The sequence below is a fragment of the Drosophila gunungcola genome (genome assembly GCF_025200985.1).
Source record: "Drosophila gunungcola strain Sukarami chromosome 2R unlocalized genomic scaffold, Dgunungcola_SK_2 000020F, whole genome shotgun sequence".
In the NCBI taxonomy this organism is placed as follows: Eukaryota; Metazoa; Arthropoda; class Insecta; order Diptera; family Drosophilidae; genus Drosophila; species Drosophila gunungcola.
The window spans coordinates 817778-840711 of NW_026453174.1; the positions used below are offsets into that span (position 1 = coordinate 817778).

The 22934-nt window shown below is 41.4% G+C and overlaps 2 protein-coding genes across 8 annotated transcripts in view; one reads left to right on the top strand and one right to left on the bottom strand.

Annotated features, from left to right (window-relative positions):
- The window catches only part of LOC128256516 (uncharacterized), a 54058-nt gene that overhangs the window by 28836 nt on the left and 2288 nt on the right, over window positions 1-22934 (bottom strand). The gene's annotated exons all lie outside the window — the stretch shown is intronic.
- Window positions 81-18245, top strand: LOC128256492 (dystroglycan 1). 7 transcript variants are annotated; one of them, XM_052986884.1, is made up of 15 exons: window positions 81-474; window positions 9342-9700; window positions 10332-10526; window positions 10585-10716; window positions 10775-10917; window positions 11059-11142; window positions 11209-11269; window positions 11882-12631; window positions 13234-13431; window positions 13882-13938; window positions 14010-14338; window positions 14913-16063; window positions 16123-16323; window positions 16400-16561; window positions 16621-18245. In XM_052986884.1, the coding sequence occupies exons 2-15, from the start codon at window positions 9596-9598 to the stop codon at window positions 16740-16742; spliced, it is 3690 nt and encodes a 1229-aa protein (XP_052842844.1). In that variant the 5' UTR covers window positions 81-474; window positions 9342-9595; the 3' UTR covers window positions 16743-18245. The 7 variants fall into 7 exon arrangements, with proteins under 7 accessions (XP_052842844.1, XP_052842845.1, XP_052842846.1 ...); XM_052986885.1 differs by having other exon boundaries at window positions 14013-14338; XM_052986886.1 differs by lacking the exon at window positions 13234-13431.

Below are 22934 nucleotides of genomic sequence, written 5' to 3' on the forward strand. Positions count from 1 at the left end.
GATTTTATACCATCGCTAGGTATCTGCTAAGTTGTTGCAGCGCAGCTGATGCTCGTGACAGATATATTTTCCACTGCGGATTATTTCCCTACCTCAATCGTGGTCACACTACTCAGCCAACAACAACTCAGTGCCGTACGGCTGCGTTTGTTTCTGCTCCCATTCAGCTGCAAAAAAAGTGAAAAGCGTTCGGGAAACAAGCAGCATGTGAAACGCATTTGCTCCACGCATCTATATCTCGAAAGAAAAGCCGAAAAAAGTGCGTGAAAATCGCGAGTGAATCGAGAATAGATAAAATAAAAAAGCGCTGCAAGTGAAGAGAAACATTGCTGCAGTTGTGTGTGTGTGTGAGTGTGTGCGTGCGAGTGTCGCTCTCTGGACGCAATTCCTATTTTGGCCAAAAGGAAGGGAAGTGGGGCAGGAGAATCCCGACTCCCGAATCCGAATTAGGAGCATCAGAAATAGCGCAGCGAGGTGAGTGCAACTGCAAATGCAGCATGCAATTAAGACCAGAAAATAAAGCAGCACCAATTAGCCCTGTCTACAGCTAGCCGAAAAAAAACGGCAAAAAATACAACAAGAAAATCGATTTTCCTGAACTTACAATTTTCTCCGCCTCACTGGGCAAAAATCGGGGGCGAAATGGAGCTTGGGGAGCCGGCTGCGGCACCATAAAGTATACATAAATTGAATTTCGAAACACGGAAGCGAAATGGCTGCACTGAGAGAAAAACTTATATCCATTCGTATGATCTTCAATTTTAAGATTTGAAACTTTAATTCTGTGAAAATTGCATAATAATAACATTTCCATTTTGGTATCTAGAAAAGTTGTTTACAAAAATTTAATTTCACATGTTATTCCAAAGAAAACTTTTTTTGTAAGGATTTGAACCCGATATTTTAGTTATTATAGGAAAATGCCTTGCGATCTATCATATTTAACAAACTTGCTGTAACAAATGAACTCTGTTTAAAAAGATTTTTATTGAAATATCCATTTGACCTGCGCATTTCATTTGAATTTCGAGCTGATTTTTTTTTCTGTGTGTGGAAAAGGGAGAGGGGTCCACAATATGGGAGGCTGCACACGGTTGTTGTTCTTGTTTTGTTTGCTGGTGTTGATGATGATGGAAATACATGCCTTTGTATGTGTCTGTGTTCCAGAGAGGGATATCAAAAAATTGAAAAATCTGACCAAGGACCCCCGACTTTTGGACCAGTTGTCATGGCCACCGCATTTAACAAATGATTTTAGCGGCCACTTTTTCCGGATGCGAATGGAGCAGATGTCACTCTCATCTTCTTCTCCCTACCCTTTCTCCTCCTCCTTTTTTCTGACTTCATCTGTCTGCCCCTTTCTATCTTTCTCTCTCCCCGTGTTCTTCTATGTGTGCGTGTTTTGATGACGGCACTCAGTTTCCGCCCGCACTGTGATTTTCGGTCATACACGGCACCAATATTCCAGGACAGTAGAACCTGGTCCGAAAGGACCAAATAAAGACGCAGATCAGTTACAAAATTTAAGGGCTTTTATTAGCGAAGAACACAAACTTCTTACAAAATGTTAAAGGCACAAAACTGCCATTACTTTGTAAATCAAGAGTGCCAGCTTGACTGAGCACTTTTCCATGAATCAAAAATGGAAACATTGCTGCGTCTATTAAAGTTATTAGGGCAACAATTTAAGATAAGATTATTTGCTTTAAAAAGTCAAACTTTCCTACCAAAACAAATGTGCTTTGTTTGCAAATATTGGTTTAAGTAGATAACTAATTTTTCATCATCACTTAAAATAGATTACTTGTAAAACCATTCGCCTTTAATATTGTATACCGTTAAAGTTAAAATTAAGTACAATTTAACGTTCCTAACTCAAGAATGTTTTCCAAGTGCCTTAACAAAATTCCTATTGAGCCACTGCTTTTCCTGCTATTGATGTTTTCCCTGGCCAGTACTCACTGTAGAAAATCCCCGGCATTACCACTCAGTTTTTGGCACTCTTTTGCGGATGCTGCGTACGCAAAAAGGGGACGACGGCTGTTCTAAGAGCACTAGATGTTTCCTTTTCGCTTCCGCCTGCACCCCTAACTTAAGTGACCCTGTGTCTGTGTTTGCTTAGTAAGTTCGCCTGTGTGTGTGGGTGTGTGGGCCAACAAAATTACTTTTATGAGCGCTTAGCATAGGTTGTCCCCATTCCTCTTTTCTCTTCTCTCCACCAGTTAGTTTTATTTTGATGCGTTTTTAATCAGATTGCGTCAATTTGTTGCTGGAATAACGATGAGGGCGGTCGTTTAAGGGGGAGGTAGTGGGTGGAGTGGTATTAAGGGCCGTTATTTGGGAGTGAGTGGATGTTTTTCCGGGTTGCGTGTCAAGTGCAGACCCTTTTTCGCCCGCTGTTTTCACTAATTATAAGAATGTCTGTTTCTGCCTCGAATCTGGAAGTCGACAGTCTTCCAGTCCAGTAGTCTGCGTCCTCTCACTCACTGCAAAGTGAAGCTTAAATTTTTCAACGGGCTTTCTTTGTCGCACCCACACGCAACTTGCCATGATCAATGCCTTTACCGATAGCATTTGCACAGAAAAAAACCTTATAAGATACTTCCAAAACTATTAGTTTATTAAATTCGTTCTATAATATATAGATTTAAAAATTATATATATCAAATTAAAAAGAAAATTTGCTGCCATCCAACGTGAACAAGATAAATACTCTAGTTAAGATTATTCGAATAATAAAATGGCACGAAATATTGTACAAACATACATGCACATTTATTTTGTGTAAATAAATGTTAGTTATGATTATTTATTAAACTGAAAATTTATTTTGCTAGCAAACCGAAGTATCTAGAATAGATATCAAACTAATTTTTAGTTCTGAAAAGTAGGGTATTAAAACTTTGTTGCTTGTCTCTCTAATTTGGTGGCTGTTCTTTTTGCTCTGCGCCTCTGCGTGGCCCGTTAAAGTAAAAAGTACAAAAATACGCTGGGCCAGGCCAGCGGGAATACAAGTATGAGTATCGTATCTATCATGGCGGCAGCTGTCCAATTCTCCAACCAGCCGGCACTGGATCGCTGTGGTTGTTGTTGTTTTCGTTGTTTGGTTGTATCTGCTGTCGTCTTCATCAACGCCTTTTTTGTATGTGAGAGTGAGTAAGTTCCACAACGTTTGTGCGTGTGTTGCTGGTTTGAACTTTACGGCATTGCGTTGTTTTGTGTTTGTTTTTAGCATTTGCTTATGTTGTTGTTTTTTATTATTGTTGTTGTTGTTGCTCTTATACTGTAAGCACACACAATTTAACGAAACATCGGCGACAGCAGGCAGAAATACAACAGACGGCATCATTATGCATGCAAGAGATCTTGGAGCGCATTTGATCGCCAACTCCGCACATGGCTCTCAAGAGTAACAACAACAACAGCAACAACAAATGTTGCTGCAACTCCAACGCCGCCGCCGCCGCCATTTGGCCAAAATGGCGGATGCCCTGCCTTCCTGCCCCGCCCCCCACCTGCCCCCTTTTGGGCCCTGCCCAAGACCTCAAGTCCCCAAGCATCAAGTATTAGTACCAGACATTGGCCCCACGCAAAAATATTTTTGCTGTGACTCCGCAACTCTCTGCACTGCAAATAAAATCTTACCAAAATTGTAAATGAATTTCAATGTTTTTATTTGCCATGCTTTTACAAATTACATTAATTGGAATAAATTCTTAAACAAACGGAATCAAAAATATTCGAACATTAAACAAAAAAAAAAGTTTTAAAACAGCTGTAACCCGGCAATGTTAATTGTATGTCTTTACAAAAAAAATCAATCGTTTCAAAACCCAGAAAGTTTATGATGCGACCTTTAAGACCGAAGTTTTTCCTCAGTGTGGTGCAGTGTACTAAGGAGTGGAGCATTGCCCCGTACCTCTGGCTGCTGCCTTGGTACTCCTCCACCTCCACCTCCATTCTTCATACTTTGACTTCTGGGAACTTCTCCAGTTTCGACCAAGCGATAATTGTCGCGTGATTTCTAATCAAATTACATTTGATTACAATTACTGCGACTTCGTTCGCATCTAGTTGTTGTCCAATTTAGCTGGCGTTTTGTCATAGTTTGTTTGTCTTAATTGGAAATCGGATTGAAATCGCTCATACCACCGCTTGCAGCCTACAAAACGCAACCCACTTCAATTATGCATATCACCAAATTGGTCTTCATCATCGTCATACCCTAATTACACCCAATTAAACTCTATGAATTACCGATAAATACATATACATATATAAAGGCGCATCTGTGTCACCGACTGCAACTGCCATGACAACCTCCTTTTACTGCCCCCCAGTGCATCGTTTTGGCTCCACTCACGTAGCTGGGATTTTAAATCGGCTTAACACCTTTTTTGGGCCCGCTTTCCACGGATCATTGGGCTCTTGGGCAATGCGCCGGAAATTGGGTTACACCTCAGTGCCTCGGCCACCTTAATGATTTTCTCGTTTTTCGGCTTGCTTATCGGATATGCATATCAGACGACTAACCGTAAGAGTCTTATCATATCTTGTGGTTCGTGGACAGAAGCACTATCTGTGAAAGCCATGCTAATGCTCACCATGTGTCGCACTTTCCAGCTCATTCCTCACTGTGTTATAATGTACACACAAGAAACTCGTAAAAAAGACGGGAGAATAAAGTCATAAGATCTACACATGACATCATAGTGCGTTCTGAAGCTTTCAGATAGAAAATCTCGTAGATAGTTTCTCTGAACTATAGATACTTTGATGGTTGCGTAAATAAGACTAAATATAATGATATATATGATTAAAAATCTATTGGGCAAGCCCTTATAAAGGTTCTTGGACTTAAACAATTTGAGTCATAAATAAAAGTAAACAATAGGTGCAGATAAATGCTATAAAACCTAAGGGATACACTTCAGCGAATAATTATTAAGTTAAATGTACCATGACATCTTAATCTCTTAAAGCTTTCCTTGAGTTTCAAATGGATTTGTTTATAATTTTTGTCAAAGAAAAAATCAAACAATCTTTTTTAAAACTGTTTTTCAAATAGATCGCTTTGATATTTATTTGACTTTCCCCATTAACGATAATTGTTTTTCGGAGATCGGGAGCCTCATGGAACTTAATAGTAATTTATTCATAAATAAAAGCTTATAAAGAAGACGGAAATAATATCTGATACAATTTCCAAAAGACTGGAAACTTTGGTAGCATGAGTCATAAGACAACAAATATTTGGAAAAACACAAAGTAATACAAAATTTGTATTCCTACCTAATTTTTTCTTAGTTCTCAATAGTTTTGTGTATCATTAAATTCAAGAAAACAATACAGAAGCATGGAAAAGTTTTTATGATAGATCGTTTTGCTTTTTATTCGGTTTCCCCCCATTTTCGGTTACCACTTTTTTTTTGCTGAAGTCATTATAAAATGTGCTTTTCTTGTTGTTCGTTTTGAGTGTTTAATTTTTTTTTGAAAGCCAGAATGCGACACGCCTTTCGTGACCAGCCCAGATATCCCATTGCAATGGAATCCATTGGGCCGGACCCAAAAACTCAGAGCCAATGCGTGGCGATGATTGAGGAGAGTCGAGAGACTTTGGGCTATTTTTGGTAATTGCATGGCCTGCTTTCCACTGTATAGAGTTTGGTTTTTTGTGCTCCGACATCCCCCACCCCCTTGCCCCCTGCCCATTCCCATTCCCAACACAAACCCGAATTTTCCGTTCCAGTTCACTAACGATGCGTGCAACAAAACATATTTCAATAAGACTATTTCCAACGACAAGATTGTGGGTCAAACGCCGGAACATATGTACATAAAATTCGTACTCTCGTGTGTGTATAACAATTTTTCAATCGGGCAGCATCGTAAACAAAATACAAGCGGCAAACAATCCATTAGTCCAATGGTGGCCATCTCCATCTCCACCCCATGGCACCCCATCCTCCAAGACTTCATCGTCGTTTCATCGATTTCATCGTCGGAATTGTGCGCCCAGTGCGGCGAATCAAATTAATTAAAGCCACCCGAAAGGGGTTCCCTGTTGGGTGGAAACAAGGGGTTCCTGAACTGAAATGCTGGCGAAAGAAAGCAAGGAAAGCGACAGAGATGGAACAATTGTGGTTTATTATTTCACAAGAAATCCAACAGAATTAATACGTGAAAGAAGAGAGCACACAGAAGACAGCACTGAAAGCTAATTGAAGATGAAATACTCTTATTGTTCCAAAAACGTACATAAAATCTGTAGATTGTAAGTTCTAAGAATGCCGGCTTGTATTATGAGTCAGCAGAGGTCAATTTCATAGATGAATACGAAGAACGAGTTAGAATTAATTGAAGTGGTTTACAGCTTAACATATTAATTTTACATAGTTGTTGTAAAATCCTTACATGATAAATAACGTTTATTGTGGTTACTCTTAACCTAGTTTTTTATTCGAGTACTGTCTGTAATCTTATCATCATAAAGAACATTGCCCTAGGTCTCGGATTGTGAGTACAACTGATCAGTTTAGATATACCAAAATATAATATATGCCTAGTGCCAAATAATACAATCAAGAGTTTGGACCACCAAACAAATGCACAAAGAGTAGGGGCTTCAGTGAGTAATGCGTCTGGGTGCCGGGAAAATGAAAATAAATTTGTTTATGCGGTCGCTGCATTCTGTGAAGAAAGAATTTCTTTGTTGCACTTGCCGCCGCTGCAGAATCAACATCTTTTGTGTCACGTAGTTGGAAGAAGATGATGCAGCAGTTGCAGTTAAAGAAGCCACCTTCTCTGTGTGTAAATACGAGAGCGTGTGTGTGTTAACCAAGGCTAATTGAACTGAACCGAACTGGGGGCAACCTCTGGGATAATTAATTGCCCGCGGGAAGAGCTGAAACGAGTGGCGGCAATAGGAGAGGGCATAGCAAAGTGCTGGGCTCTCTAAATGTAGGCCTCTTCTCTAATCACATTAATGCCACAACAATGACGGCGACTGGGACCGTCGGCGATATATAAAAGTCGGCCCACTTGAAAAGCCTTCGATGCGTGGGCGGTGGCTTGACACTGGGAGAAAGGGTTCTACAGGCGGAAAATTGCTATTAAAGAAGAACAACTTTAATAAGTTCATCAAAACGGAGATCACAAACCAAAATCAAATCTTTATTGTTTGTGGAGATTAATGGTTAATTACAAAAACCTATTTAGTTTAATAACAAAATATTGAAATTTGAGAATGTTTTATATAAATAATTAAAATAAACGTTCTTAATTACATGGCACATAGTTTAATAAAAGATGGCTTTAATTGATTACTGTCTGCATTGTTAAAAAACATTCAAGTTCCATTCTATGAAATTTCAAGGTTGACTTATTTATGTCTTAATTAAAGACTGAGCATTGATAAGGTTTGGTTTGTTTGAAACTTTGAACCGGATGTTGCAACTGGCACTGTTTTCCCCCAGTGCAGTATCATCGACCACATCTCCGTTTTCGTCGTCATTATGGCTATTTTCTATATTGTTCTGGAACCTTTATTAGTCTCCCTTTGTGTCGGCTCAATTTATGTGCTGACCCTCAACCCCACAAAACCCACAGAACGCACAGAACGCACAGAACCACCATGGATGGCTATTTCTGTGGATCCCAACTCCACTTCTTATCTGAGCCGATGCATTCAGTAAGCCTCTAGTAAAACAACAGAAAAACTTGTTTTGTTTTTTGTGCCGGCCCTGTGCTAAGTTATGTTCTCTCATTTCTACGGCACCCACTGCACTCTTCTTTGGTTTTTGCATTTGGCACAATGCTAATTCATTTGCATACCCAGCACTCCAATACACTCGGTCCGAAGCCTCATTCTCATTCATGCCAAAGAGCAAGGAAAAAGGAAGGGGTCGGTGCGGTGTGCAGTGTGGGGTGTGGGGTGTGGGTACAACGAACGACTGATGGCCCCGGCATGCTTGGCTGCATTTTAAGTTCATATACGCTGGCTGGCTGGCTGGCACATACTCGTACATGGGGAGATACTGGCGGTATGGTTCTGTATCGGTGGCATATTGCCGCCTGACACTTGGGCCGCCAGCTCTGCAGCTCCTCCTTTTCCCACTTCCCACTTCTCATTTCTCATTTGCTATTCCAGCTGGGTCTCCACGGACGGAGGTCTTCAATTAAATTTAACTAGAAAGCAGGCAACACACAAATACAAGTCGATGGAAAAACAAATGATATTTTAGTTGCGCATGCATAAGCAATTATATTTTCCATTATTTATGTCATTCAATAACTCTCGTCTGAGCGAAGAAGAAGGAGGCATTTCTTTTGATATGGGTTTGGATTTTCGAAGTGCCGAACCCTGTTGGTGTCGCATCATCACACATTTAATGCCTCAATTAAGGCATTCCCATGCACTCCATTTCCCGCTGCATTTTTATTGCAAGTCACAAACGTTAACCCCATTCGGCCGGAATGCTGCAAATTGTGCAATGCTGCTCCAATTTCTGTCCCCCAAACACATGGTCGCCTCATTTAACCCGGGCAAAATGTGTAAAATGGGCAAATGAAGGGGGGAGGGGGAGGGGGGAGTGGGGTTGTACGGCGATAATGCCTGCGTTGAATGATTATCGAAGAGCTATTTGGGGAGTGGTCGCTGGAGGGGCTATAAATAGAAGCCGATGATAAGCCGACAAGCTTTGGGAAAATGGAAATCGAAAATGGGGATGCATGCTCAATGAGGGATTAACAAATTTATGGGAAATACTCCGTGAAGTGGACCGACATGAAAGGGGAATACTGATTCAAATTTGATGTTCACTTCTGTTCACAGAGTGCCATTGTTCTACGTGGATTAATTGAATGGGAAACAGCTCTAATTATTCTATTAATAATTCAAAATTAGGGTAAATAATTCATAATCAAATGGCAATTGTACACCCAGAGTTTTCTCTTTCACTTATCAGTCGCACAAATGCAGCTTTAATTAAGTGCCCCTTTCGAGGCGAACTTTCCATTTTCATTCGTTTCTCGTTGGTGTCTCTCCAATTACCAAAAAGATCATGTCCATCACGTTAATCAAGCGTTAATTTTCCCCTCCAATACAGGAAAAACAACAACGCTTTAACAGTTGTTTATGTTAATTACTCAACGCGGGGAAAAGTTGCAGCCAAATAAACACAAATGCTCGAAGCTCGCAGTTCAAATTGGGTTTGGGTCACCGAACCCAAACGACAATTAATTAGCATATATGGCACCCCCTCTCAGAGACCAGAGTCCAGAGACCAGAGACCTTGCGCCATAAAATATGTCTAATAATTTCCCATAAATTCCACTTGCAGATGGTGAAGGCGATGACGAAGAAGGCGCCGCTAACGAACCATATGATGATGTAAAAGCCATATCGCCATATCCCCTTTCTCTTCTCTCCAAACGAAAGCGAAATCCCAGCTGCTGGGAAACTCTAACTAAAAACGAACCAGAAACCAAAGCCCACGACTGCCGCTTTGTGTTTCGTTTCGACTGAAAACGAAACTGCATTCGTTGGACTCATATTTTTATACCACAACGACACATATCGCGGACGGAATCGAACATGAGATTGCCGCGGTGCTTATCGGCCAGTGGGAACCTGCTCCTCCTCCTGGCAATCGTCGCCCTGGTCATCGCCGAGCGGGACTTCAATGTCAACGACTCCCAGGTGAGTAACTGTTGGGTTAGATGGGATCAGTTAAAATGTTGAAATTCTGTTCCTCGCCACAGCCTATTTGATTGCTTTCATTGATGATGTATGGCTTTTTTCATTTGAATTATACAGTCGCCATTCAGGCGATTAGATTGCCGTCGCGATAAGTAACATAAAAAGTTAACGTCTACTCAAAAAATTATATTTGTACTTTTAAGATTTCCTATAGACCAAAGGAAAATATCCAAAATATGTTTAAACTAGCTTAAAATTAAATATTTATACGATTAGTGAGCTTGATTGTACAATTTGTGTTGCACTTTTAAAACACATTTCAGATTTGTAAAATTTTAAGATTTTTACTAGAAACAGCGAAATGACTTCTTAAGTAGGCTAACCATATTAAACCAGTTTAAATAGGTACTGCTTGTGCTTTCCTAAAGACAAAAGGATGTTGTCCTAAAAAAAGTTTAAACTAAGCACAATATATTGTAGAACGTGTGCATTCTTGAGCCACATTTTATCTTTTTATTTTTAAACATTATAAATAATACAGCCAAATGAAATTTAAAAAAAAATTTTAAGTACAGTACAAAACCCAAAAAGGAAGTCATATTTTATTAATCCATCTCTTGTTATTGTTTAGGTCCCTGTTATTGAGCCAAAAGATGTTCCCGCCTACAAGCAGGATCCGTATGTTTCGGAGTTGATGAGCTGCCAAAATACTCAAAGCGAGATTGTGCTATCGCTTCTACTGAAAAAACACGACTGGAGTGAGCTGACGGTCAACAAACGAGCCCATGTCCAGGCCAAATTGGGCAAGTTCTTTGCCATACCGAAGGTGAGTTGTCAATTAAAGTGGCTCCTTTAAGGTCATGCTAAGCATTTACTTTTCGCAGGAATTTATTTCCCTGGATTCGGTATCGAAGCGTGAGCTTAAATCCATGCACAAGCTGGCCATGCGAAAAGGAGGCAAGGGCAACAAGAACATCGAGACCCTCAATCGCCGCTTGGGACGCGCCAGTTTTATGGTTCGTAGTCGAGAGTAATTTAATTTTTGCAATAATTAAGTATTATTTTATTCATTAGATCGGCTGTGGTCCAAGCTACTTTGTGATGGGTGAGCCTATAGCCAAGCAGATTGCCCACCAGATGAAGGACGGCACCATTGGCGCCTTGACAGAAGAGAACTTTGGCATGTGGTTCATATGGCGAAAGGAATTGAAGTCAAGGTGGGTACTTGAAAAATATGTTATAAGCATAATTAGTGAGGAAACCATATTCAATGTTTGTCAAGCAATGGCAAATGAATACAATGAAGATTAAGTCCGGTTTTTTGTAACCCTGATAAGCAATCGTTCCTTAACCCACAGATCCAACCGCAAACGACGTCAGTCCGAGGGCTCCGGAGCTGGTGACGATGACTACGACTATGGAGATGACGAAGAGGACGCTGCGTAAGTATCCACCACTCTACCACCACCTGAAAGTGACACATTGGTTATTCCGGAACTCTTTTGCAGTGAGCCCAGTACGGAAGTGCCGCCGGTGACCACGCATGCACATCGACATCATCACGGAGCGGTGAGTGTTGAGGCTCAGTTCGAGCCATTTCACCAGATTTGTTTCGGTTTCTCTGGGTGTTTTTCTTTATCTGATATACATACGTTTAAATGAGAATACCTGCGGTTCATACTTGTTGGTTAACCACACATGCTGACATATGTGTATGTATTACGTGTATGGATCTGTATGGATCGTGTTGGACTACTCACTGTCTAGATTCGTTTTGATTTCCGGAAACCTTTGGTTCTGTTTGTTTTTACTGCACTTTGTTAATAACCGCAAATTTGGATTAACATCCAAGCCACACAACAACACATGCATATGCATCTATCTAAATGGAACACACACACAAAAGACACCCACATATGTACACTGAAAATAACTATAATTCATCATACGGTGTTTACGTTTTTTCTTCTCTTTTTGCTATCTTCCTCCCGTTCTCGTTCTCTCACTCTCTGTCTGTGTATATCGATCTCATTGTGTTAATGTTATTCGAACCAAACAATCAAACAACTACTATATTGTAAAATATGTTAACCCAAACGAAATCGCCTCGAAAACTAAACAACTAACCAATTCGAACTCAACCTCGAATCATTCACTGTGACTGACTAACCCACAAAAAAGTCGGATGTGTCGTCTGAAACCGCGTCCTCGTCGGCTGTTCCCTTGGTGCCCAATGTGGAGGAGGAGATCGAGGAGAGTGTGTCCAAGCTGGAGTCCGTGATCAGCAAGACAATTGAGAACACCAAGAACATCAAGGAGTTGCCGGTTCTGGGCGAAGCTGACGATGATGAGGAGGAGGTCGAACTGCAGCAGTTGGGCGTTCCTTTGGCAGTGGAGAGTGTTCCGGAGGAAACCACCAGCAGTACGACATCAGCTACCAGAGCCACGGAAATGGTAAAGCCCGCCGGTTATTTGGAGGAGAATGGAAATCAGGTGGACTCAGCTGCCATCGATGTGGAGGCCTCGGCCACGCCCACGCCCTCGGTTTCCGCCCCCGAATCACAGAAGCCATTCTCATCCTATGATGCCACCTCCTCGGTGTCGTCATCGTCATCGTCGTCGTCGTCGTCTTCGTCCGTTTCATCCATTGCAGCTGGTGAAGATTCGTCTTCAATGCCGTCCCCTCATCCGCCCTCCTTCGCCTCTGCCACGCCCACCGCCATGCCCACAGAGCTAGACACTTCTGCTTCATCATCCTCATTCCCATCATCTCCATCATCTCCGTCGCAAGCCACTCAGCCAACAACAACAACCACATCATCATCATCAACATCAACAAGCACAACAGCAACAATCTCAACAACAACAGCAACATCAACAGCAACCACAACTACAACAACAAGAACAACCACACTGTCTGAATCGCCAAAGGTAATGATGTCGCTTCTGTCTGTGTGTGTGTGTGTGCGTGAGTGTGTGTATATGAACGAGTGTCCTTTTGCCTTTATGTGTGTGTATCATGTCCTTATGTCCCCCATTGTCACATGTAAAACGTTCTCTTCCATCCTCCATTTGGCGCTTAAAGTCAGAAGTTAGTTTAGCTTACATATAGTACCGCTCTCTATACATATATTGATATTGTGTTTTATTGCCTCTGTGTCCTGTGTAAATGTAGCATCTCATAAAAAAAAGAGGCAAACTCCACAAAATAATCGGACATTAATGTAGCTGCCGTAAAAGATTTTAGTGGAGTTGGCTGTGGTACAAGAAAACATAAATGTTAGCTGACTAGATAGCAAATAGTTATAAAGATAAGTGTGTACATACTTTTTGTATAGTTGCAGGTTGTTTTTTGTTTATAAAGAATATATCCTAACATTGTATAAATCCTTATTACATAGTTGTATTTAAGTGATAGACCCAATTGAGGGCTAAAGTTGCTCAGGGACTAGGGAGATGCTAAAACCCAACCCCATTTTCCCTCCTTCGAGAAACCCTACTCATTTTTGTTACCAATTAAACACCGAATGCAGCCAATCACTGTGCTTAATGAGTTCGAGCTGACCACCCTGCTGCCCTTCGGCGATGTGGAGGGCGCATCTGCAAGTGCAACTGATGTTGCAAGCACAGCAGCAGCAAGAGCAACAACCGCATCAGAAGCAACTGCAACATCAGCAGGCGAAAGCGAATTTCATGTAGAGTCCACAACGCACAGCACGATTAGCTCTAAGGTGAAATCTCGCAATCGCATAAGCAATCGCATAAGCAATAGCAATCGCAATTTAGATGTTAAGCCATAGATTTGCACCACCTCCACTTCCACCACCACCGTCCACCTCCACCCGGATCTCTACCCTCTCTGCAACCCAATTGTCTCACCGTTTATCCCGAATCCAATTAGGGGAAATTGCTTCCAGCCAAATGCACTTAGCATGTAAGGGCAGGCAATTAGCGAACCAAAGCCAGAGCTCCTGCATGAGGTCCTTTTGGTAATTGCATGCCCACAATCGTATCCGTATTGGTTGTACTAACACCTAACACCAAACAACTAACACCTAACGAACTCACTCACTCACTCTGCCTGCCTCCTTAGCCGACTTTGACTATGCAGCATGACACTTAGCCAGCCATCTGTCGCCAATTAGCCATCTCACTGTTAATGATTTCCCTGTAATCCCCAGGAAGGAGAGCCCGATGCCATCAGCAGCAGCAGCAACAATAGCCTGGCCAATAATGAGGTAACTTGAGGAATACGTTACCCTGGTAACGCAAAAGTATTAAATTCCATTTTTTTTTCCTTCCCTACCAGCAGTCGACGCCTGCCACGCCCACATCGTCGCTGGCCACTACCACGACGGCATCCACTCCGGAGTCGAGCAGCAGCGGCGGCGTCTTCGTCTCCACAGACTACGTAGAGCCGCAGCCGGAGGAGAACAGTCCGCCCATCATCAAGACGCGTCTGCAGAAGCTGGCGGTCACCTCGGGCAAGGCCTTTAGCTTCCACGTCCTGCCGGACACCTTCTTCGATGCCGAGGATCAGGGCAATCTGCGGCTGGCCCTCACCGACAAGGATGGCCACGAGCTGAAGGCCAACTCCTGGCTGCAGTTCAACGCGGACAAGCGGGAGCTCTATGGCCTGTAAGTAGATCAATAGTTGGGTCTCTTGGACCCGATTGCAGCGCAAAAAAATTGGCTATTTTCGGGAATTTTTTCAAGGAAAACTAGTAAACTGCTTAAAAAAATCTTATAGGTAAATGTCCGCCTTTTCGTAGTGAAAAGTACATTTCTTATTACAAAACGTAGAATTAATTTGTGAAAAAAGCTCTGATAAGTAAGTGCTTCTCCTATTAAATGGATATGCGGTGAGCAAGTTAAATAACACTCTAAACCAGGCTTTAATCAAGGGATATTTAAAAATATGAATTTTTATTTCGACTTTTTAGTACTTGTAACTTTTGTTAAACGAAAATTGAGCAATTAGGCAAATCGGTTAAATACCTTTCAACTTATTTCGAAAAAAATTCGTTTAAAACTTAAAGTTGGCAGAAATTTATGCAACTGATTAGTTTCTATCAATGCTCATTCTTTATTTTTAAGGACGTAGTATTAAATAGTTAGACATTAGCAATAAACAATTACAAAGTTTGTAAAAGTTACTATGGCGGGGGAACCCCCCAACCTAGAACCCCACTAAATACAACTATCCTTGCAGACCTCTGGACGATGCGGTGTCCCGCTGGCAGTATCGCCTCTCGGCCACGGATTCGGGCAACGCCAGTGTCACGGAAACAGTAGAGATCAGTGTGCAGCAGCATCGGGCAGTGCGGACCATCAACCACGAGATCGTTATTGGGGTGCGATTCAACAAGAAGCTGGGCCACAACATCGACTGGCAGTTGCAGCTGATCAACGAGGTGGCCAGGACCCTGGAGGACTCCAGCAACTCGGCAGTGGTGGTGCGCGAGATTCGCCTGACGCCACACGATCCGCACAGTGCCACCTTTGTGTACTTTAACGAGACCCTGCCCACCAGCGAGTGTCCGGAAAAGGAACTGCAGGATATTGTTGCGCGACTTGACTTCGAGAGACTTGGTGATTTGGTGTACCCGCTGATGTCAATCAAATCCATAACCGGCCAGCTGATCGGCTCCTGCCAGAAGGATCTCACCCAGGTGAAGCCCACGCAGCACATGACCAAGAATGTGCCGCCCATGCCGCGCAACCAGGTTGATCGTGTGAACGCCAGCTTGGGCCAGCTGCTGGTGTACAAAGTGCCGGCCGACACGTTCTACGATGCCAACGATAATCAGCTGACCCTCACGCTGAAGACCAGAGATCACCAAGAGCTGAATCCCCGCCACTGGCTGCAGTTCGACTCCAAGAACGAGGAGTTCTTCGGCATTCCCAAGAGCGGCGACATCGGCTCCGAGGAGTATCTGCTGGTGGCGGAGGACAGCGGCGGCCTGAGTGCCCATGATGCCCTGGTCGTGATGGTCAGTGCGGCGCCCAAGCGTGACTTTGGCTTCTTCTTCAAGGCCTACTTGGACATCCGACACGACAAGTTCAATGCCGAGCTGCAGCGCAAGTTTGTGGAGCGTGTGGCCAAGCTGAATGGCGATGCCACCACTGGCCAAATCCAGATCCGCTCGATAACCACGCACCACGACTCCGATGGCACCATTGTGAACTTCTACAACACCACGCTGTACAAGAAGCACAACAGCTGCAGGGAGAAGGAGGTGGCCACCACCAGGAGTGTCTACCTGAACAGTGACAATAGTTTGAGGGAGGCCGCCAAACGGGCTTTGGGTCCCGAGCTGAATTTGACCAACGTGTCGGTGGTGCCCTTCAGCAGTTGCCATCGTGAGTAGAGCTTATGGAATACCCTTTAAAAATTTGTTATACTGATCCCCCCATTTTAGATACCGAGAACATAGACACCAATCAGCTGGATTACATACCCAGTCGTCCCGAGGAGCCCACCCACAAGTCCTCCTTCGGCGAGGACTACATGATCACCTTTGTGCTGCCCATTGTGATCATTATCGTGATGATTGTGGTGGCCTCGATCATTGCCTGCTGCCTGCACTGGTGTCGCCACAGAAGTGGCAAAATGGAGCTAGGTAGGCTGATTAATCTTACTCAATTGAGCGTATGGTAGACTCTCAAACACAATGGATCTCTCGATTTGCTTTCTAGGCGACGAAGAGGAGCGCAAATCCTTCCGTGCCAAGGGCATTCCCGTCATCTTCCAGGACGAGTACGAGGAGAAGCCGGAGATCGGCAACAAGAGTCCCGTGATCCTCAAAGACGAGAAGCCGCCGCTGCTGCCACCGTCCTACAATACCTCAAATATGAATGGTAGAATTAAAGCAATCAACTCTTGATATCGGGAAAAGCTAATCTTGTACACCTTTCAGGCGACAACGAAATGGATGACTATGTGCCACCGCCATCGGTGGTCGTGGGCGGCCGGGAGGTGCGCGGAAAGTCGCCAGCCACGCCCTCCTACCGCAAACCTCCGCCATATGTGTCGCCATAAATCATAATTCAGTGTCAAGAAAGGAAGCAGCAGCAGCAAAGAAAGCAACCAGCAACAATAATAACAATCGCATCGTATTAACCACACAATCTATATAGATATATACATATATATATACCGATTTGGCACAAGTTATATGCAACTAAGCAAACCCTTTTGTATATATCCAAGTGCAAATTGGTTACTTTGGACATTGTATTCGAATTGAGGGGAAATCGAGATCCCGACCGAGAAGTATTCGCCAAGTCGATGGAGTTTTTTGGATAACGTTTTGTATTAGCCGAGAACGGAGAAGGAGAAACAATCAATGATGGAATTCAGTGCTCAGTGCAACTGGAAAAACATACACACTTTAAGCTTATCGAGAATCACTAACACAAAACGATGAACTATGCTGCATATTATTTATTTAGTATGTACTCTAATTTATATGTATACCACCCGCGAACACAAAAACACATCCACAAGAAGTTTATAGTAGGCAAGCATTAGAGCTTGAAAAACACAAACACACGAGCCCACTTAGGCATAGCATTTAAAACTCTTTGTACTAATTAAGTTGCAAGTAAGAAAGCATGTCCTTTCACCCGGTTTGTGGGCAGCTATAGGACTTTCAGCTTGATTTGCTTAAGCTGAATTGTTTGCATGTTTATTTTAATTTGGCATTGGATTGCTGCATATTTAAGGAAATGTCGATCAAAGAACAGAAGGGGAACCACCGAGGCAGGCTATGCACTTGCAGCTGGATGGTTCCTCATGAATTTTAGTATTTTAGTTATTTTCGATTGGACTAATTTGCATGAAGAGCCGGATGAAGGACATGTCAGGAGCTTTGATTACGTTAACTTACATAAAAAGCAATCAAACCCACAATAGTGCTGCCAATAATCCTGGTATTAGCCGTTTGAATACCAATCAATTCCTAATTGCCCACAAGTGCTTCCCACATAACAGACAAACCAAACCAACAGACCATATCCACCAAACACAACATAACACAACTCAACACACCCACACACAACTATTTATACGAAACGGATTACTTAAAGTAGAACTTAGGTTTAAATGATTTTTAAACGCGCTCCCCTTTGGATTATTCTATGTGAAATCTTTACATTAGTTTATAGCTCTGCTAGTTGGGCAGTACTTACTACACTACAACCCGTCCCTTCCCCCAAAAAATATCCGTAACTAATACGAAGTGAGTAGACATTGATTTTATACGAAAACAGGCCCTAAGTTAGAGCCATAATTGCATGAGGGGAAATTGAATTGAATTGAATTACTTTACGAGGACGCTGATTTTGTCGTGTAAAAACGTTCACGCAAGTGCTACGTAATTGCCTATTAAACTAAGTATAATTAACTACTTTGTGTATTTGCATAAGCTCAACCGCTGGATTATTTACATTTTTGTAATTTGTAATAGCGCAAACAGCGACCGCAAAGGCAACAGCAATAACAACGGTATACATTTATTTTGAATAAAAAATGCCAAAGATACGATTTTAGTTTCATTATTTACCATTATTTGCGAATTTATTTTTAGACACACAACCACACAAGAGTAAGTAATAAAGTGCTGACAAATTGGAATTTCTCTAAATCAAATAAAATAATTGTGCATATTTGTGAAAAAAAAGGACAGGCCAATTCCAAAATTAAATTGCCCATTTAATTAATGTATTCAAAAAATAAGGGAAACTACTGTATATTTAAATGCAAACATGTACTAATGCAATGTGTTTGTCATTTGATTGGCTTAAATTGAGCGAGTTGCTACCCTCCACAAATGGCAAAAACAAAACCAAAACAAAAACACACAACACATACAATAATTATAATAATTATTGAGAATAACTAAACGTGAATATAGGTATATCTGTATAGGATATACTATATGTATGCATCTACGGATTCTAATAAACATTTATATATTTTCATACAAAAAAGAAGTCGAGTTTTATTTTTAATTGCTCCATCTCAACTTCCACCTTCCATTAGGGGTATAATTTGGCAAAAAAATCAATTTATGGAAATTCCTTAACAAATTATGGAATCAAAGCGAGCAGGAAATTCGGAATGGGGTGGCAGGTGGGTGGGGTGGGGTGGTGTTTTTATTGTTGTTGTTATGCATGGGGAAAAAAGCCAAATCAAAAGCATTGCCATAATGAAGTAATACAAATTTGTTTTTCTTTTTGCTCTTGCCGCCTAATAAAGACATCCTTCTACCCCCAACCCCCTTTTCCTCCCACTCCAGTCGCAAGCTATTGATTCCCGTTACTTTGGCAACCAATACGCGCCGGATGCTGGCACACACATTCGCACACACACACACATCCGAATGGACATATTTGCTTGGCTTCGTTGACGCCAGCGGAATATCGTCTATCATGTGTGTGTGTTTGTGGGGGTGCACCGGAAGAAAATTCTGATCTTAAACCAAGAACATATAAAAGAAATCCTTGAATTTAAGTTCCTAAAAAAAAATAAATACTTTAAAAAGGTAGCTGGGAAAAAACTTTTAAATCTACCAATAATGTTTATTAACTTTTATAATTTCTAAAGGAGTAAAATGTAGCAGCTCATTCAGTTAAACAGTATACTGAATACCAAATACCGAAAAATCTAAGCTTTTTTGCTGTACCTTGGACAAAAAACTCTTTTGTTAGATAAACTGTATGTTTTTACTCAAGTGAATTTATGTACTCATTTACTCAGTAAGATAAGGTAAGATATTTTTTATATGATCAATTAGCCCTTCTCAGAAGCTTTTCTGTTTTTATCGCCTGAAAATTCTGAAATGAACTCTTCTCTGGTATCAAATAAGCTACATACGTAGCGTACTTCTAGGAATGAATCTGCTTTCCAACTAAGTCCTTCAATGTTTTTCTCTTCCTGTAAGGACATATTACGGAGGTGGCTGGCATTGTTGTTGCTGTTACGGTTATTGTTATTATTATGTAATGCAGTCATTTAATTGGTAACAAATTGTATTGTTTGGCTTGGCCTGGCTGCGAGCGAAACGACATTTCTGGCTTGTTTCGTTTGTTTCGTTTGTGCGCGTTTACGACTTTCCTAGGAAACGTAAATAGCAGCAGCATCTCCACACGTGTGTGTCCTCATCCTCGTCCTCGCAGGGTGTTCGAATAGCTTTAATGTCACCCCCAGCATACGGACACACCACCTTCCCCTTTCCACCCCTTGGAAAAACTTCTCACACCTGTTTTCCCCAGCAGTGGGAAAACAAAAAACTTTTATTATATGGCGAATGTTTGGTTTGGTTTTTAAACTTTGCCTGCTAAAAACATTTGTGTCCGGGGCTTTGCTTTTTGCCTTTGGCATTGGCTTCGAAGCAAAAAATAATACTCTCGTATGACCTGTAATTAAAAAGTCAAACCACCGAAACAACAACTGTAATGCTTAAAATAATGTGAGCTGCAAAACTAGATTAGTTACATTTGCAAAACACCAATGCTATGCTTTGTCTGCACTGCAATTTCTTCGGTTGTATTGTGGAGGCTGTGGAGTTTCAATGTAGTCATTAGTTATTTTTTACAAAGATTTAATTGAACATAACTTGACCTGGGCCCCCGGTCGTATGATTAATTCAGCTCTGACCCTGGAACGCCAAAAAAATTTAAATAGCTGTAACTTAAAATTCAAATTCATATTAGTTACATTTGCAAAACAGCATTGTTATGCTTTGTGTGCACTAAATTTATAGGTTTTGGTAGATTCTTTAGTTTAGACTTTGGAGTGCAGGTAAGATTTAATTTCACTTTAGTAGAAAATGACTGACAATGAATGCAATATCTATTTAAGGGCTTATATTGATTAATTAAATCTAAATTTGCCCAATTAAAGGTTACATTTTTCGTTCATATAGCTCATATATCAATTGAAACAATTTTATTTACTAAAAGAAGAATGGTCTTTCACGTGTTTAATTCTCAATTCATTAAAGCTGCGTTGCCAAACATGTACTTATTACTGCGCCTGTATGCCTGTAATTACACAATTTGATTGCATAACTAGATTCGGTTTCATTTGCTGGAATCTGCTGAAAGTGGCGAGGGGTTCGGGTTGCTTTATCACTGGCCAAACAGCTGCTGACACTGCGGTCCTTTTCCTTTTCGGTTGCCATAACGCTCATTATCGCCACCTCGATTTGCCCCCAACTGTCGGCCAACTTTCTCTTCTCATCGCTGACAGCCTTTTGGCCATGGACTTGCGACTTGCGACACTGGCTATGGCCATAATCATCATTTGGCCTTTTTGCGTTTTAAGTTACCGCACAAACAACAAAGCGTATAATTAACTTATAATCTTATATGTGGCCGCATTTGCTTTAATATATGATGAAATCCGTATTGAGAGTATCTCACACGTGCATGGTGTCGTTATAGTTTTTGGGGGGAATCTCAGTCCAGTGGAACGTGCAATTTAAGTTGGCTTTTGTCTTTCTATTCAGACATAGTCAACACAATAGATTTGCTCTTTTGTTTTCCATAAAAGGATTGATTGTACGCCAGCAAAAAGAGATGAATATTTTCCCTTAGATCTCTGAATGTTTCAGCCCACCCAGCTATCCCTGCTGACCCCTTCTCGGTGTTTGTCAAGTTTAAATTACATCAAATGTTTTTGCTTCTTGGAAGTGAAATGCAGACCTCATTCTACCCACCGAAGGAAAGACCTGTCACCTAGTCAATGTAAACATTCAGCAATCCGGGAGCCGGGAGTGAAGATGTGGCATCGGCAAATTGAGATTAATCACAAAACAAACCCGGGCCAAAAGCTCAAAAGGTGACAAATACCGGAACACACAGCAAATGCCGAGAAGGTTACAAATCGAAGTAAAATGTTTCTAATGCCTGAGCAAACCCCATGATTTGTATGTGTCGCTGTACGCTGTACCATGCCTATGTATGTATGTCCCATACATATGCTGCAAAAGGACACATTTAAGTTTCCTGCATTTGAGCAACAGGGGACACTGTTGAAATCGTTTGAGAGGTCCGGGCAGGACACAAATCAATTATGTTGCCACGGGACAAAGGCAAAAGCGTCGAAAAAAATAATGGCAATACAAAAAAAAAAAAAGAAAAAATTGTAAGGGAGAAGAGCAGAGACGAGCGCATAAAGGAACAATGGCCAACATTGGCAACCTGCTGCGCTAATGCCGGTCTCAGACAAACAAACCCCCCGCTGAATCCCCTATTCCTCTATGGCCTCGAAAACATTCACACTGAGATTAAATTCGCATAAATAAATAAAAAAAAAAAACAGTTCGAAGAATTTATTGCTTTTTTCGAAATTTTTGCACCAAACGCAGTTAAAGAGTTATATATATATATATAATTTAAGTTTAAGCAACATGTTGGAATAACCCTTTCCTAAAAATTTCTATTGATTAATTAAATTAATTATATTTAATATTAAGTACCTAAATCAGCAGATTTTAATTTGATTTGGGGAGTTATTGATTTCGTACCCAAAAGAAAACGATTGTTAATCTTGGCATTTAATCTTCTACGCTAAATAAGCTAAGCTAAGCTAACTATTAACTAACTTACAAAAGACTAATACTTTTAATAAAAAAACATAAAAAAAAATTATTGCTGAATAAAAAGTAGCAAAAATAAAAAATGTTGATTGTTTTTCAAACTTTTCTGATATTGCTTATGAAGAAATTTAAAAGTTATGGATATTGTTGAACCAAAAGAGAAAAGTATATTGTTTTGTAGTGCCTAAATTTCCTTTTGTAGAGTACAAACAACGTTTATTTCTGTCAGTGCACCCTCTGGGGCACACGTATGGAGACACGCAGGAGGCGAACTCAAAGGAGCCGGGCACTGTCAGCCAATACCAATTGAAGGGGCTCCGAGGGACGGATATGCCGGATACTCTGGACACTCTATTGGGGGCTTTAGGTAAATTGCTTTTATTGCACACAGTTCGTGTCGGCGTTCGAATTGCACTTAATTTCAATCAGGCGCCCGCTGCTAAGCCACTTGGGCTAATTGTTTGGCTTTCTGGCCCTCTTCGTGTTTCGTGTGTTTTTCGAGGGTCATGCCAATCTGGAATTTGGGATCTGAAATCGGGCATCTTGAGTCGAGAGTGTGGAAGCCCGGGCTAATTTGCAAATGCTGTGCAAGCTGCTAGGTAACAGCGTCCTCGAAGCCAGGGACT

Excerpts from the sequence above, each read along its gene's own strand:
- LOC128256492 (XM_052986884.1), top strand. The coding sequence starts at position 9,596 with ATGAGATTGCCGCGGTGCTTATCGGCCAGTGGGAACCTGCTCCTCCTC. Across the intron at positions 13,432-13,881 it reads ACAGCACGATTAGCTCTAAG|GAAGGAGAGCCCGATGCCAT; the intron begins GTGAAATCTCGC and ends TGTAATCCCCAG. Across the intron at positions 16,562-16,620 it reads CAATACCTCAAATATGAATG|GCGACAACGAAATGGATGAC; the intron begins GTAGAATTAAAG and ends TACACCTTTCAG.